This window comes from Dendrobates tinctorius, unplaced genomic scaffold, assembly GCF_039654945.1.
Source record: "Dendrobates tinctorius isolate UK_male_01 unplaced genomic scaffold, ASM3965494v1 ptg000093l, whole genome shotgun sequence".
NCBI lineage: Eukaryota > Metazoa > Chordata > Amphibia > Anura > Dendrobatidae > Dendrobates > Dendrobates tinctorius.
The window spans coordinates 2,304,993-2,321,720 of NW_027361761.1; the positions used below are offsets into that span (position 1 = coordinate 2,304,993).

The 16,728-nt window shown below is 48.1% G+C and overlaps 1 protein-coding gene across 9 annotated transcripts in view; it reads left to right on the top strand.

Annotated features, from left to right (window-relative positions):
• The window catches only part of MSRA (methionine sulfoxide reductase A), a 324,741-nt gene that overhangs the window by 166,938 nt on the left and 141,075 nt on the right, over positions 1-16,728 (top strand). For all 9 annotated transcript variants that reach the window (XM_073586359.1, XM_073586363.1, XM_073586364.1 and 6 more), the window contains one exon: positions 16,115-16,234. In XM_073586359.1, the coding sequence (XP_073442460.1) occupies positions 16,115-16,234 (120 nt within the window). The remainder of the gene's footprint in view (positions 1-16,114; positions 16,235-16,728) is intronic.

Below are 16,728 nucleotides of genomic sequence, written 5' to 3' on the forward strand. Positions count from 1 at the left end.
CATCTTTTCTCCAACTCTCATCAAGATGACTGGTCCTGTCTTCTTCCATGGGCCGAATCTTCGGCCAAGTCCTCCATTCTTTGTATTTTTTGGTCTGCATCCCGTCATTCCTTTGCCGGTCTCTGCCACCTCCGGTGTTCCTGCAGCCGACTCCATAACCTCGGAATTCTCCAGAATCTGGCAAGAGACGAGCCCCCGTCACACACGTTTTGTGATGCAACAGCGATCTCACCAGCGAGATCGCTATGTGTGACACTTATCAGCGACCGACCCCCCTGCCGGATATCGCTGATCGTCCTGGAATGGCCAGGACATTTTTTTTGATCGCTAGTCTCCCGCTGGCAGGCGGGAGATCAGCGAGCTGGTACTGGTAGCTAATGTACACATCGGGTTTCTAAGCGGCGTGCAGCGCTTAGAAACCTGATGTGTACCTTAGTTACCAGCGTGCTGGTGCAGGGAGCTGGTAGCCAAGGTACACATCGGGTTTCTAAGTGCCTCGCGCCGCTTAGAAACCCGATGTGTACCTTGGTTACCAGCTCCCTGCACCAGCGCGCTGGTAACTAAGGTACACAGTGGGTAACTAAGCGACGTCCGTCGCTTGTTACCTGCGTGTCGGTGGTGATAATCGCTGGTGAAGCTGCCTGTTTGGCAGCTCACCAGCGATCATGTAGCGACACACCAGTGATCCTGACAAGGTCATATTGTTGTCGGGATTGCTGGTGCATCGCTATGTGTGACGGCACCCTAAAGTGGCGCTCGAGTAAGCCGGGGAGCGCATGAAGAGACATGCCAACAAGAGGCGCTTGGATGCTCCAACCTATCTGCCTGGCGAAATGGTTTGGCTCTCGTCTAAATACATTAGATTGAAGATACCTTTCTACAAATTGAGTCCTCGTTACATCGGTCCTTTCGAAGTCCTCCGGCGCATCAACAATGTTGCCTACAAGCTGAGGTTGCCTGCCGTGCTTTGCATTCCGAGCATCTTCCACGTCTCTCTCCTGAAGCCAGTCGTTCTGAATAGTTTTCATCCTGCCACCGGCTCCTCTGCCTCTCTGGTTAGTGCTGATAACGTTTTTGAGGTGAAAGATATTCTAGCCTCCAAGAAAGTCAGGGGCAAGACCTTCTTTCTATTTGATTGGAAAGGGTTTGGCCCTGAGGAAAGGTCATGAGAACCCAGGGAGAGTATCCACGCACCCCAGATTTTGTCTAAGTTCTTCTCCTGCCTTAGAAAGAGGGGGCGTAAAGGAGGGGGTACTGCCACATCGCTCTCACCTGGGGGCGAGGTCTTGGGTCCGACGTTACCTCTTCCAGTGCCGTGCCCCCTCCAGGGGTCTCGTCGGGTTCGCACGCGCACCTCTCACATCTAGTTCCATGGTTGGGCTGTGCTCCTGTGTGCATGCGCGCTTTTCTCTGATCTGTCTCTGGTCTCGTCCTCTTTGTCCTGGAGGACCTGACCCGGAAGTCCGAGTGATTATGTGCTATATCAGGCTACCTCCCCCTGTGGGAGGTGCCTGATTATTGTTGTGCTTCCTGGCTTGGTCGCTTCAGTCCTTGCTTGGCTGTGCGCTATACTCGGGTCCTCTGCCTTTTGCCCTGTCTTTATGCTTTGCTCTACCGTGCCTCCTGGCACATGGTCCGTACCAACGCTCTGCTTTGTGCCCTGTCTGTCCCTTTCTTTGGTGTGCTTTCTTGCATGCATCCTGCTTTGCCCGCTCCGGGGCGTGCTCGCCCGTACGCGCCACACGTTCTCTCGTACACCCGCCTTGCACCGTCCAGTATCTATTGCACTCCCGTGTACACGCTCTGTACGGTCCTATACCCTGCGTACTCCTGAGACTACGCTTTGCACTCTCCTGTCTCCAGTTCACTCTCCGTTGCATCCTGCAAACACACTCATCCCTGTCTCCTGTGAGCCAGCCACCTGGTTCCAGCAGTCATGGTATCTTACCGCCTTGGGCTTGCCCCTGACACTGCCTGTATAGGGGGTGGTTCTCACTAGGCCGGCTTGCCCGGGGAAGGTGGGTGCCACGACCCAGAGGGTCCACTCCGGAGTCATCACATTATAACACAGGGCTGTGCTGCCTGCTTTTATCTCACCTGTCAGTAGGATCTACTGATGACCAGAGACTTTTCTGTTTGACCAGCTGTAATCTCAATACTGATCTGATCATCTATGATCTATGGTGAAACCACAGGTGAAATTGGGCTTGACACAATTCCCATAAAAATCAATTAATTGTCCATTGACAGTGTGTTGAAAAAGTATTTATACACCTTGAGCCTTTTCCACATTTTCTCATGTTTTATCCACAAATTTAAATGTATTTGATTGGGATTTTATGTAAAATTAACACAAAGTAGCAAGTATTTGTGAATAAGGAGATGATACAGGGTTTTCTAATCATTTTAAAAATATAAATCTGAAAATTGTGACGTGCATTTGTATTCATCCCCCTGTAGTCTGATACCCTTAAATTAAATCCTGAGTGACCAATTACCTCCAGAAGTCACATAAGTAGTAAACTGAGTCCACCTGGGTATAGTTTCTTCTCAGTATAATTACAACTGTTCTGTGAAGGCCTCAGAGGTTTGTGTGAGAACATTAGTGATTAAACCACATCATGAAAACCAAGGAACCCACCAGACAGGTCAGGGATAAAGTTGTGAGGAAGAGTTTAGCCAGTTTAGGTTATATATAAAAAAAAAATAAATAAAAAAGCCCAAGCTCTGAATATCTCACAAAGCTCTCTTCAATCCATCATTCAAAAATGTAAGAAGTAAGGCACAACTGAAAATCTACGAAGACATTGCCGTCCACCTAACCTGACATTTCAAGCAAGGAGAGCCTTAATTATAGAAGCAGACAAGAGGCTCATCGTTACTCTGGAGGAGCTGCAGAGTTCCACAGCACAGGTGGGAAAATCTGTCCACAGGACAACTTTTAGTCATATACTCCACAAATCTGGCCTATATGGAAGAGTGGCAAGAAGAAGCCATTTTCAAAGCAAGTCATAAGAAATCCTGTTTTCAGTTTGTAAGAAGCCATGTTCGACACACAGCAAGCATGCGGAAGAAGGGGCTCTGGTCAGATGAGATCAAAGAAGAAGTTTTTTTGGGTATAAATGCAAAATGCTATGTTTGGTGGAAAACTAACACTGTGCACCACACTGAAATCACCATCCCCACTGTCACACGTGGTGGCAGCATTGTGCTGAGGGGAGTCTTTTCTTCAGCGGGGGCAGGGAAGATGGATGAAGCTAACTACAGGGCAATCCATGAGGCAAACCTGTTAGAGTCTGCAAAACACTTGACACTGGGGCGTAGATTCACCTTTCAGCAGGACAACAACCCTAAACATCCTGCCAGACCTACAATGGAGGGTTTAGATCAGAGCATAATCCCATGTGTGAACGACCCAGACCTAAATCCCAGAGAATCTGTGACAAGATGTGAAAATTGCTGATCACGTACGTGTCCATCCAATCTCACTGAGCGAAAGCAGGTGTGCAAAGAAGAAGGGGTAAAATGTCACCTCTAGATGTGCAAAGCTGGAGAGACAGGACCCCAAAAGACTGCAGCAGTAACTGCAGAGAAAGATGGTCCTACAACGTAGTGACTCAGGGAGCTAAATATAAATGCATTTCACAATTTTCAGATTAAGATATTTCAAATTAGACAACCTTGAATTTATTCTTTTTACACAAATATTTATTACTTTGTGTTGTATCACATAAAATTCCAATAAAATTTAAGATTGTAGGTGTAACAGGAAAAAAATTGTAACAATTCACTGGGTATAAAGACTTTTTCAAGGCACTGTATCTAGTCCTCCAGAGGATGAAGACCCTCTATGTAGCTGCTCTGACTGATTGATAAGGGACTTTGATTGTATCTTGTATATTGACCATTGTGAATTTATATGCAATAAATTAAAAATATTTTGGATTTTTTTTTTCTTCTGAAGGTCGACCCGCTCTCCACTGCCAGTAGTTTCCGTATTTCACCTTGATTTTTATAAGGAACCTTTTAAAGGTCGATTTTAATAGCAAACTGACGATTTCGAGTGATTATTTTGGATTAATGATTCCCCTTGTTTAATGAAAATAAGGAATTCACACTTTTAATAGCCGACCGTGCGCCCCCCCACCGATGCAAAGAAATGAGATCTAAATTGGGGCGGACGGAGTTAGACTAATAACGTCGCCCTCCCTCCACCAGATCGCTGGGAGACTTGTTTAATTTAACGTAATGAAGGTTGTGTAATTATACCGGAGGCGCGGACTCTCTGCGAGAATGCCCTGGTGTCCCACTTCGGTAAACATTTGACTCTATCCATGGTCTCCAGCCAGTTAGCGAGACCGCCGTTCACCCAAATATCTGTTTTATAGTCAGGTACTAATGTCATCTACATTCCCTATCAGTATGTCTTTGGAGTGCGGGAGGAAACCGGAGTACCTGGAGGAAACCCACCCAAACATGGAGAGAACCTACAAACTCCATGCAGATGTTGTCATTATTGAGATTTGAACCTGTTAGCACTGGTGGTCAGGAGCGGGAACTCCGAGAGTGGACCCTCTGGACCGTGGCACAGAGGGACCCCGGGCGAGCTGCCAGGTGGAACCGACCCCTATACAGGGACCGTTAGGTGCAGGCCCAGGGGTTCGAGTACCACGGTAGCCGGTACCGAGAGGGGCGGCTCAGGATGGACCGGAGTAAGACTGAGACTGGAGTAGGACAGCAGGAGCACTGAAGACAGGACTGGAGTAGGACGACAGGAACACTGAAGGCAGGACTGGAGTAGGACGACAGGAACACTGAAGGCAGGACTGGAGTAGGACGGCAGGAACACTGAAGGCAGGACTGGAGTAGGACGGCAGGAACACAAGGCAGGACTGGAGTAGGACGGCAAGAACACAAGGCTGGACTGGAGTAGGACGACAGGAACACTGAAGGCAGGACTGGAGTAGGTAACCAGGAACACGGGTAGCAGGACTGAGAAGCTGCTGTGAGGAGCAGCCGAGGCAGGAACTGCAGGAGCAGAGTGTGCACGATGGAGCGAGGCCAGAGTGTCAGGAAACACAACGATCAGGCGCCTCCCTCAGGGGGAAGCGGCCTGATATGGCCCCGTCTGGTCAGCCATTGGTCCAAAGGTGCTTCCGGGTCAGGGCACAGCCGGAGCATAAGAAGCAGGAAGGAGGCGCGGCCGCGGCCTATGGCGCATGCGCATAGCATGCAGGGAAGGCATCGGTCGCGGACCTGTCACAGGTGACCGCCGCGGCCGTCGGGTGGAGAGAGGCTGCGGTGTGGGAGCGGAGGGCGACTGCGGCGTGGGAGCGGAGGCCGGGTGAGTATGGCGGAGCGGTGTAACAGTACCCCCTCCCCTAAGCCGCCCCCCCGGAGGTTAACAAGAAACCTCTTGAGGATACGGGGAGCATTAATATTTTCCCGAGGCTCCCAGGATCTCTCCTCAGGACTAAAGCCTTTCCAATCAACGAGAAAGAAAGTCCTACCTCTAACCCTTTTCACAGCGAGGATGTCCTGCACTTCAAAAACGTTGTCGGCACCCACCGGCTGAGGACCAAGATCAAGCGAGGAATGGAAACGATTCAGCACCACAGGCTTCAGGAGAGAGACGTGAAAGGTGTTCGGGATCCGGAGCGAAGCAGGCAACCTCAATTTGTAGGCAACTTCGTTAATACGTCCCAGAATTTCAAACGGACCGATGTAGCGTGGACCCAACTTGTAGGAGGGCAGTTTTAGTCGGACGAATTTGGAGGAGAGCCAGACCTTGTCGCCAACACGATACGGAGGAGAATCCAACCTCTTTTTGTCTGCATAGTTCTTCATCTGATCAGCGGATCTCTTGAGTGATGTGTTGGTCTCAGCCCAAATCTTAGAAAATTCCGAGGACAAGGCATTGGCCGCGGGTACCTCAGAGGCAGGGGTTATCGGAAGAGGAACACCAGGATGTCTGCCAAAAACAATGAAAAACGGAGACTTGGCCGAAGACTCACCAGCATGGTTGTTATAATCGAACTCTGCCCAGGGGAGTAAGTTGACCCAATCGTTCTGGTGGGCGTTAGAGAAGTGGCGTAAGTATCCCGTAAGCGTCTGGTTGGTACGCTCTACTTGTCCGTTGGACTGTGGATGGTAGGCCGAGGAGAAGTCGAGGGAAACGTTCATGAGCTTACAAAGCGAACGCCAGAACTTGGAGGTAAACTGAACCCCTCGGTCAGACACAATGCGTCGAGGTAGTCCATGAAGCCTGAAGACTTGATGAATGAAGATTTCGGCCAGCTCTGGCGCTGAGGGAAGACCGGGCAGAGGGATGAAGTGAGCCATCTTGGAAAAACGATCCACCACCACCAGGATGACTGTGCAGCCCGCAGAGCAGGGTAGGTCGGTGATGAAATCCATGGCGATGTTCTCCCAAGGAACCGTAGGGACAGGCAACGGAAGCAACAAGCCGGACTGAGATCTCCGTGGCACCTTGTTTTTTGCACAGGATGGACAAGAAGCCACAAAGTCGAGTACATCTTGGCGAAGTGAGGGCCACCAGTAGTGACGTTTGATAAGGTCAAGGGTCTTCTTAGTTCCGGCATGGCCGGCCAGTTTGGAGGAGTGCCCCCATAGAAGAACCTTTTGCTTGAGATTCTCTGGCACAAGCGTCTTGCCAGGCGGAGGAGTAAGCCAGTTCACTGGAGCCACGGTGATGATCCTAGTGGGATCAATGATATGTGACGGTTCCTCCGTGGATTCGTGTGGTTGGAAGACCATGGACAGGGCGTCAGCTTTGGAATTCTTGTTGCCGGGACGGAATCGGAGCTCGAAATCAAATCGGACAAAAAATAAAGACCATCTGGCCTGGCGAGGGTTTAGTCTCTGGGCAGACTGGAGATAGGCCAGATTCTTGTGGTCCGAGAAGATGACAAAAGGGTGGACAGCTCCTTCCAGGAGGTGGCGCCATTCCTCCAAGGCCAACTTGATGGCCAAAAGTTCCCGGTCACCGATCGAGTAGTTACACTCGGATGGAGAAAAGGCCTTCGAGAAGAAGCCACAAGGGTGCAGGCGACCGGAGGCGGTTCTCTGGGACAGCACCTCCCCGGCACCAGTCGAGGAGGCGTCCACCTCGAGTACAAAAGGTCGATCTCTCTCAGGGCGATGCAGGACCGGAGCCGTGGAGAAAGCCCGTTTTAGGGTCAGAAAGGCCTCCTCTGCCTCTGGAGACCAATCCTTGGAAGTAGACCCTTTACGGGTGAGCACAGAAATGGGTCTTGTGATCGCGGAGAAGTGGGAGACAAATTGCCGGTAATAGTTGGCGAACCCGAGGAATCGTTGTATCGCCTTTAATCCGACGGGGCGAGGCCATTTGAGGATGGCAGACAACTTCTCGGGATCCATCCTTAGACCAGCGTCGGAGATAATGTATCCCAGAAATGGCAGAGAGGTCTGTTCGAAGAGACATTTCTCGATCTTTGCATACAGACGGTTCTCCCGAAGACGCTGAAGCACCAGGCGGACACTCTTTCTGTGGGACGAGAGGTCCGGCGAGAAGACGAGGATGTCGTCTAAGTACACGACCACACAGGAGTACAAGAGATCCCGGAAGATCTCATTGACGAACTCTTGAAAGACTGCAGGGGCATTGCAAAGACCGAAGGGCATGACCAGGTAGTCGTAATGGCCATCTCTAGTGTTGAAAGCGGTCTTCCACTCGTCACCTGCACGGATACGGACCAGATTGTAGGCTCCTCTGAGGTCCAGCTTGGTAAAGACCCGAGCCCCTCTGAGACGGTTAAACAGTTCCGGAATGAGTGGAAGAGGGTACCTGTTCTTGATGGTAATCTCATTCAAGCCCCTATAGTCAATGCATGGCCGTAGAGTCCCGTCCTTCTTTTTGACGAAGAAGAACCCGGCTCCCGCGGGCGAAGAGGATTTCCGTATAAAGCCTTTGGCGAGGTTCTCTCGGACGTACTCGGACATGGCGGTGGTCTCTGCGGGAGACAGAGGGTAGATTCTGCCCCTTGGGGGGGTTGAACCAGAAACAAATTCAATTGGACAGTCAATCGGCCGGTGTGGAGGGAGGACCTCCGCTTCCTTCTTATCAAAAACATCGGCGTAGGAGCTGTAAGCTGGAGGAAGACCCGGGAGGTCTGGAGGTGACCGTGGAGCGGCCGCCAGGGGGACAGGAGTCAGACAGTGAGCTTGGCACGGGTGCCCCCAGCGGAGTATCTCCCCAGAAGACCAGTCGAGAACAGGCTGATGAGTCCTTAACCATGGAAGACCGAGTAGAATGGCGTGAGAGAGCTTAGGTAAAACGTAAAAGGCTATCTTCTCTCGATGTAAGGCTCCGATTTGCAATTCCACCTCTTCAGTGACCAAGGTGACGGTCACCTGTAGCGGTTTACCATCCACGGTGGCAATCTGAATTGGGTTAGATAGAGTGACTACAGGAATTTGGTATTTGTCTACCTCTTCCGGCCGAATGAAGTTACCCGCTGAGCCCGAATCCACGTAGGCCACCTGGGAACCACGCCTCCCTCCTGAAACCAAAAGCACAGAAATCGTAAGGGGTTGAGAGGAATCATCATCATCACCTAGGAAGGCCTCTCTTACCTGACCTAGGTGGAGTCGTTTTCCCTGTCTCTTAGGACAGGTGCGGATATAGTGTGACAAATGACCACAATAGAGGCACAGACCTTGTGCCCGTCTCTCTCTCTCTGACGTAACTCGGCCAACCTGAGATGATCTATCTGCATGGGCTCACACGAAGAGAGGGAAGAAGATCCGACTGAACGTGAGCTGGCCGACTGAGTGAAAGGAGAAACTGACCTGGAGGAGCGCCTGTCTCTCACTGAATCCCGAGCGCGCTCCAGGAAGCGCAGGTCAATGCGGGTAGCCAGCGAGATAAGGTCCTCTAAGGTGGACGGGGTATCTCGACCTGCGAGTTCATCCTTTATTTTACTAGAAAGACCGCGCCAGAATGCCCCCACCAAAGCTGCGTTATTCCAGCCGAGCTCGGAGGAAATAGTGCGAAAGCGAATAGCGTACTGTCCGACCGTGAGAGAGCCCTGGTGTAAGTTAAAGAGTGACTCAGTGAGAGAGGCTAACCGGCCCGGCTCATCGAAAACCTTACGAAACGTATCCAGGAAAACCGGGAGACTTGAAACGACCGGGTCTTCACGTTCCCAGAGCGGGTTTACCCAAGAAAGGGCCTCTCCCTCCAGATGGGACATGATGAAGGCCACTTTGGCCCGGTCCGAGGGATATTGCTGCGGCAGCCATTCAAAGTGGAGACTACACTGGTTTAAGAACCCCCTACAGAGCTTGGGATCCCCGGTGAAACGAGGCGGCTTGGCGGGGCGTCGGAGGAGCAGTAGACGCAGGGGGAGGAGTCGGCACTGCAGCGGCAGCCTGGAGGGCCGACAAGCGACTATCAAAGGAGGCCATGTAGGACAAAATGTGGGTTTGAGTATCTTGCTGCTGACCCAGCTCCTGTTGGAGACTGGCCAGCAGACTGGCATTTCCAGGATCGGCCACCTGTAAGGCCGACAAACGGGTGTCCATCGACTTCATGATTGACATAATGCGCCCCTGATTCTCCTGTAGGAATAGCAACTCTTTCTGGGTAGCAGCCGTAGTACCAGCGGAGTCCATGGCCTGATCGTACTGTTAGCACGGGTGGTCAGGAGCGGGAACTCCGAGAGTGGACCCTCTGGACCGTGGCACCAAGGGACCCCGGGCAAGCTGCCAGGTGGAACCGACCCCTATACAGGGACCGTTAGGAGCAGGCCCAGGGGTTCGAGTACCACGGTAGCCGGTACCGAGAGGGGCGGCTCAGGATGGACCGGAGTAAGACTGAGACTGGAGTAGGACGGCAGGAGCACTGAAGACAGGACTGGAGTAGGACGACAGGAACACTGAAGGCAGGACTGGAGTAGGACGGCAGGAACACTGAAGGCAGGACTGGAGTAGGACGGCAGGAACACAAGGCAGGACTGGAGTAGGACGGCAAGAACACAAGGCTGGACTGGAGTAGGATGACAGGAACACTGAAGGCAGGACTGGAGTAGGTAGCCAGGAACACGGGTAGCAGGACTGAGAAGCTGCTGTGAGGAGCAGCCGAGGCAGGAACTGCAGGAGCAGAGTGTGCACGATGGAGCGAGGCCAGAGTGTCAGGAAACACAACGATCAGGCGCCTCCCTCAGGGGGAAGCGGCCTGATATGGCCCCGTCTGGTCAGCTATTGGTCCAAAGGTGCTTCCGGGTCAGGGCACAGCCGGAGCATAAGAAGCAGGAAGGAGGCGCGGCCGCGGCCTATGGCGCATGCGCATAGCATGCAGGGAAGGCATCGGTCGCGGACCTGTCACAGGTGACCGCCGCGGCCGTCGGGTGGAGAGAGGCTGCGGCGTGGGAGCGGAGGGCGACTGCGGCGTGGGAGCGGAGGACGGGTGAGTATGGCGGAGCGGTGTAACAGAACCCAGGACCCCAGCGCTGCAAAGCTCACCTAGAAAACCAGTTCAATGTATTTCTATTGATTTAGGAAGGAGGTCCAGGCAGGGTACTAAATTATTGCTTCTCCTCTTCCTAACTTCTAAAATCTTGGTATAGTTATCAGTCAAGGTTGGGCGAATCGATTTGCGGGAACCGGACCATTGGCCACGTCCATAATCTGTGGTCAGTGGATGGGAGTTCTGAGAACTTCCTCTGCCATCCCTGGCTCCTCTTCTGATTAGTCAGCCCTGTGGCGTTGTACCTTGCCAGCTGACCAGAAGAAGAAGAACCGCGGATGATGGAATTTTCAGCCTCGGTCTCCTCTCTCAGATTAAGATCCTGGATAAATAAAGGGCGTTTCCACTTCTACATCGATGCTCTAAAATACTTCTGAAATGCTTCTTCAGAGACACTTAGAAAACTCTTTTGAAAAAGATTTTGAAAAAGGCCTACAAAAATAAAATAAAAGTACATCACTTGTATAAAGTGGCGCCAGATACGGAATCCACTCCAAACTAAGCACCGTCCAATCGGAAGGCTGCAAGAACACTCTTCTGGGGAAGAAAAAAGCAACTCTTCCAAAAGTCCCGGTGCCAAATTTTCTCACAGAAGACAAATCAGGGAACTATTTCCTGTGGAGTTGAGTTTTGTAATAGTGAAACTTTTTTTTTTTTTTTTTTGTCCTTTTGTAATTTTTTTTTATTTTTTTTTTCCGACAGTGGTTTTTTTTTTTAGCTTTTTTTTTTTTCTGTAGTACCTTCAGAAAAATTTTTGACATCCAGTAAATGTTAACTTTTTTTTTTTTTTTTGCATTGGAAATCTTTACAAAATGTTCAAATCCCCCCTGGGAGGCTTCCAAGCATCTTTGTAGCCTTTCCATTGACTTGGCACGAATAAAGCGCTTTTTCCTAGCAGAACATACCTGAAGATCGGACATGTCGCTTCCATTTAAACATTTGACGGGTTTTGAAAATTTTAAAGCGTTATTTTAAAGAAGCTAAAAAGCCGGAACATATAAACAAGTCTTATGGGATTGAATATTTTTGCATTGTAAATCTTCCACTTCAGGCAAGCGTTGATATTCAGACATCCATCGACGGTGTAAACATTTTTCTTTTGCAAGTCACAGTTTCAGGGTGTTGAACACTTTTGCAAGGTCCTTTTTTTTTTTTTTTAAAGGGTCACACTGTGTGGCCAGCAATTGTGTATCAGAATAATCGAATTGTGCATTTTATTTTCTATTAAATACAGTACATTACAGCTTTGTGGCAATAATTATTTAATTCCTATGACATAATATCTCTAGGAATGGATCTTTTAACTTTTTTCCTCTGCTCTCCCCGCTCGCGCCTCCATCGTGTCCTTGGCAGAGCAGCCGCTGCACTGCCGCTTCAGTTCTCGTGCATACCAAATGTGCAAACACAGTGATACAATTAAAAAAAAAAAAAAAAAACTCGTATTCATAATGCCGTGTCACCCAGAGCCTCCCCCAAAAAAAGCCGAAGCCAACCCCCGTATACATTGTTACTATGGTATTGAACGTCAGGCACAAAGGAAATCCGCCATCTTTTCCTGGAACACTTTATGTGCTGGTTTTTGAGTGGATTTTATGCTTTGTTTTTTCTTTTTATATGTTTTATGTCATATATGTATACATATGAAAATTAACAATGGTAAATCCAATAAATAAGATCCTCCACGTTGGCCTCGTGCACTGGCAGCTTAAGAAGTTACTGTAAGACTGATTATTTATAGGAGTAAATAGATTCTATCAAAATCCAAAAGAAGGGTCAAAAGTGCCCAATTTTTGGTCTGGTTTTATTCCCGCTACCCCCCTCAAGTATTGTTCTTTTTAAATCCGGCCTATACCTTTCCAGAGATGTGGGCACTTTATATTTAGTGCCAATTTTTATAGTATTTACAAGGAGACCTGTCTCGCAGGATTCCTCGGGGGCGTGTCTTTAGACTTCACTGTATAATTAGCTGTGATGAACGCCCCCTCGGGGAAAGATCATTTATTTTTTTTATCAATTGTTCCTTAGCTCTGAAAACATTCACAGAACACGTACTTGAAAAACAGATGTCTGATTGATACCAAAGTCTAAAGCGGGGGCCCCTATACACATTTACTTAATGTCGGCCTCCTCCTCCGATATCGACGGGTTCAGACGACACTCCACTGTGTCTAGTGGAGATGTCGGTCAGGCATGTCCCATTTCGGACTGTCGATCTATGTTCTCTCAGAGATAAGTCGACAACAGAGATGTCTCTTTCTCATAGAGAAAACAGGAATGCTCGGCTCATTAGTGAGACTCGGCTGAACGATCGGCTAAATCATTTATCAGCCGGCAGCCCTCCAACGTACACTGCTCAAAAAAATAAAGGGAACACACAAATAACACATCCTAGATCTGAATGACTGAAATATTCTCATTGAATACTTTGTTCTGTACAAAGTTGAATGTGCTGACAACAAAATCACACAAAAATCATCAATGGAAATCAAATTTATTAACCAATGGAGGCCTGGATTTGGAGTCACACACAAAATTAAAGTGGAATGTAATGTCTTTAAAACAAGTCAAAATGAGGCTCAGTAGTGTGTGTGGCCTCCACGTGCCTGTATGACCTCCCTACAACTCCTGGGCATGCTCCTGATGAGGTGGTGGATGGTCTCCTGAGGAATCTTCTCCCAGACCTGGACTAAAGCATCTGCCAACTCTTGGACAGTCTGTGGTGCAACGTGAATTTAGTGGACGGAGCGAGACGTGATGTCCCAGATGTGCTCAATCGGATTCAGGTCTGGGGAACGGGCGGGCCAGTCCATAGCTTCAATGCCTTCATCTTGCAGGAACTGCTGCCACACTCCAGCCACATGAGGTCTGGCATTGTCCTGCATTAGGAGGAACCAGGGGCCAACCGCACCAGCATATGGTCTCACAAGGGGTCTGAGGATCTAATCTCGGTACCTAATGGCAGTCAGGCTACCTCTGGCAAGCACAGCCCTCCAAAGAAATACCACCCCACACCATTACTGACCCACTGCCAAACTGGTCATGCTGAAGGATGTTGCAGGCACAGAACGCTCTCCACGGCTTCGACTCTGTCACGTCTGTCACATGTGCTAAGTGTGAACCTGCTTTCATCTGTGAAGACCACAGGGCGCCAGTGGCGAATTTGCCAATTCTGGTGTTCTGTGGCAAATGCCAAGCGTCCTGCATGGTGTTGGGCTGTAAGCACAACCCCCATATGCGGACATCATCCTCATGGAGTCGGTTTCTAACCGTTTGTGCAGACACATGCACATTTATGGCCTGCTGGAGGTCATTTTGCAGGGCTCTGGCAGTGCTCCTCCTGTTCCTCCTTGCACAAAGACTGAGGTAGCGATCCTGTTGCTGGGTTGTTGTCCTACTACGGCCCCCTCCACATCTCCTGATGTACTGGCTTGTCTCCTGGTAGCGCCTCCAGCCTCTGGACACTACGCTGACAGACACAGCAAACCTTCTTGCCACAGCTCGCATTAATGTGCCATCCTGGATGAGCTGCACTACCTGGGCCACTTGTGTGGATTGTAGAGTCTGTCTCATGTTACCATGAGTGTGAAAGCGCAACCAACAGTCAAAAGTGACCAAAATATCAGCCAGAAAGCATTGGTACTGAGATGTGGTCTGTGGTCCCCACCTGCAGAACCACTCCTTTATTGAGGGTGTCTTGATAATTGCCAATAATTTCCAACTGTTGTCTATTCCATTTGCACAACAGCATGTGAAATTGATTGTCAATTAGTGTTGCTTCCTAAGTGGACAGTTTGATTACGCAGATGTTTGATTTACTTGGCATTATAGTCTGTTGTTTAAGTGTTCCCTTTATTTTATTTTTTTAGCAGTGTATATGGCCACCTATCCGTTAACTTACTTTATCGCTCAAATTTGTGTGCACATATTAGGCCACACTCTTTCCCACAAAGACACACCATTGTCAATCAATAAGTGGCTCTAAAGTGAGTCCTTTTCCTCTCTGGCGAGGCTATTTGCATATGTAAATACTCAGGATCATTGTATGGCCTATATGTCTCCTTACACCAACTTGGCGCTCTGCACAAAGAGAAACTTTACCCTTGATTCCTCGTTGGACCCAGCCACACCCAGAGGTTTCTCACCCAGCCAAACCTGTTCTCTCAAGCTTTGCGCTGTTGAGAGGCAAACACCGCAAAACACGTCTCCGTAAATGGAGTTTCTGTTTTGGCTTCTTAATTAGAAGTCATGTGGCAAGGTTCGTTAAAGGGTCGATGTCTACTTTGAGGATTGTCATTTCCAATAGCTGCCACTAAACATTCTCACTAACGTCTTCCTTTCTGAAGAGGATATTTGCATATTTTAACTCAGAGAATAAATTTGACTTTTTTTTTCTTTCTGTGGAGAATACGGTATCACCAGAATCTGGCAGTATCTTCTCTAATTGTCACATAGAGAAGATGAGTAGACCGGAACCATTTATATTGATCATTTTATGTATTTGTTTTGTATTCTATTTTGTAATTTTTTTCTTTACTTTTTTCTTATTATGTTTTTAATTCTTTTTTTTATGCGTTTGCATTTTTTTTTTAATCAATCCTCAGTATGTCTGCCTTGCTTCCATGTCTGCCGTTTTTACCTTAATTCTTTTTTGTTTTTTTTTTGTCCTTTTTAATACCTATATGTTTTTTATTTGTTCCAAGTTTTTCTATTTCATACACTGATTGTTGCGCATTGTGAATGTTCCAGACGGTACAATGCGACATGTTCCTGAACAGTGTCGATCAGACTTGTTTTCCCGCATTGTACCGGTAACATTAGCACTTTTCAATCATTCCCCGGCGCACGCCCTTTTGTTCGCCTTGCACTTTTGTTCTCTACTCCGTGGGTACGTTTTAAAACACTTCCTGCCAATACTTGATAAAATGTCATTTTATGGGTTTTTTTTGTGTGTGTGTTTAGCATTTGAAATTCTAAATACTGAAATTAATCATCACAGCGGGGGGGGGAGCGGTATAGGGTGGATGTAAGAGTATTTTAAATTACTATTAATTGATTCAATTAATGTAACGATCACATTAGGTAAAAAAGTGACGGTGAATAAAATTATTTGAATAAGATGTTTTCAGGACTTTTTTTTTTTTAAAGAGGTAACTAATTTAGCAATTCATGTAGTGCATGTAGATGTCGTAGGAATAGCTAAAGTGAATAGCTATGAAAGGTGGCGGTCATGCCGGTGTACCTATCCCATTTTTATATTATTTGCTTGACCGTCATGTAATACCTAGTTTTACCTGTGGGTGATGCTATAGAGGAAGGAAGCATCTACGCGGTATCTCCTACCCGATCCAGTGATCCATTGTCTCTGGAAGGGCTGAGCTTAATTTTGCATATTCATTTTTTGGGGGGAAGTATCTTCCTCCTGTTCTCGGTTTTGCCCCGTCGGAGCTGGCAGGCGGTTGACAACTGCTTTGAGCTGGCAGGCGGTTGACAACTGCTTTGAACTGACATATCTTTTATCCCCGGCTTCCATAGTAATACAAGATACTGGAGCAGCGACACTTGTCTATAATTTCTTAAAATTTAACTTTTTTTTTTCCCTTCCAGGCATGGGATGCTTTTGGGGAGCCGAAAGAAAGTTCTGGAGGCAGAAAGGCGTCTATTCTACGCAGGTCGGTTTTGCAGGAGGTTATACGCCCAACCCTTCCTATCAAGAGGTCTGCACAGGTACGTAGCTACACGTACAGTATAGAGGAATGAGAGTTGTTCATTTCTGATGAAAGTGGAATACAACATGTTTTTAAATTTTTTTTCTATTTTTTTTTTTTTTTTTTTAAGTATTGTCCCACGGGTGATGACTGTCATGAATGGCACAATGCCAACCATTCAGAATCATTGGAGCTTTACACATTGACTCTTAGAGAAGTGCTTGTCAGAATATCCGAGCATCATCCGTGTATTTTCTGGCCCATGGACCTTTCAGACTCTTACAGAGTCGTTATAGCGCTGTGCGCTGCCTGTCATACTTTTACAGGGGATTTGTCAGCAGAAAATGACTTATTAAATTAAGTTTAGAGAATACATTTTTGACTTATTCATAACAAAAAAAGTCCTTATACTTCTTGTCTTGTAGAGAAGTCAGCAGTCATCTGATTATCGTCACATACAGAATTACAATGGCAAATATCACCCATCTATAGATCACACAGGAGATGTCACAG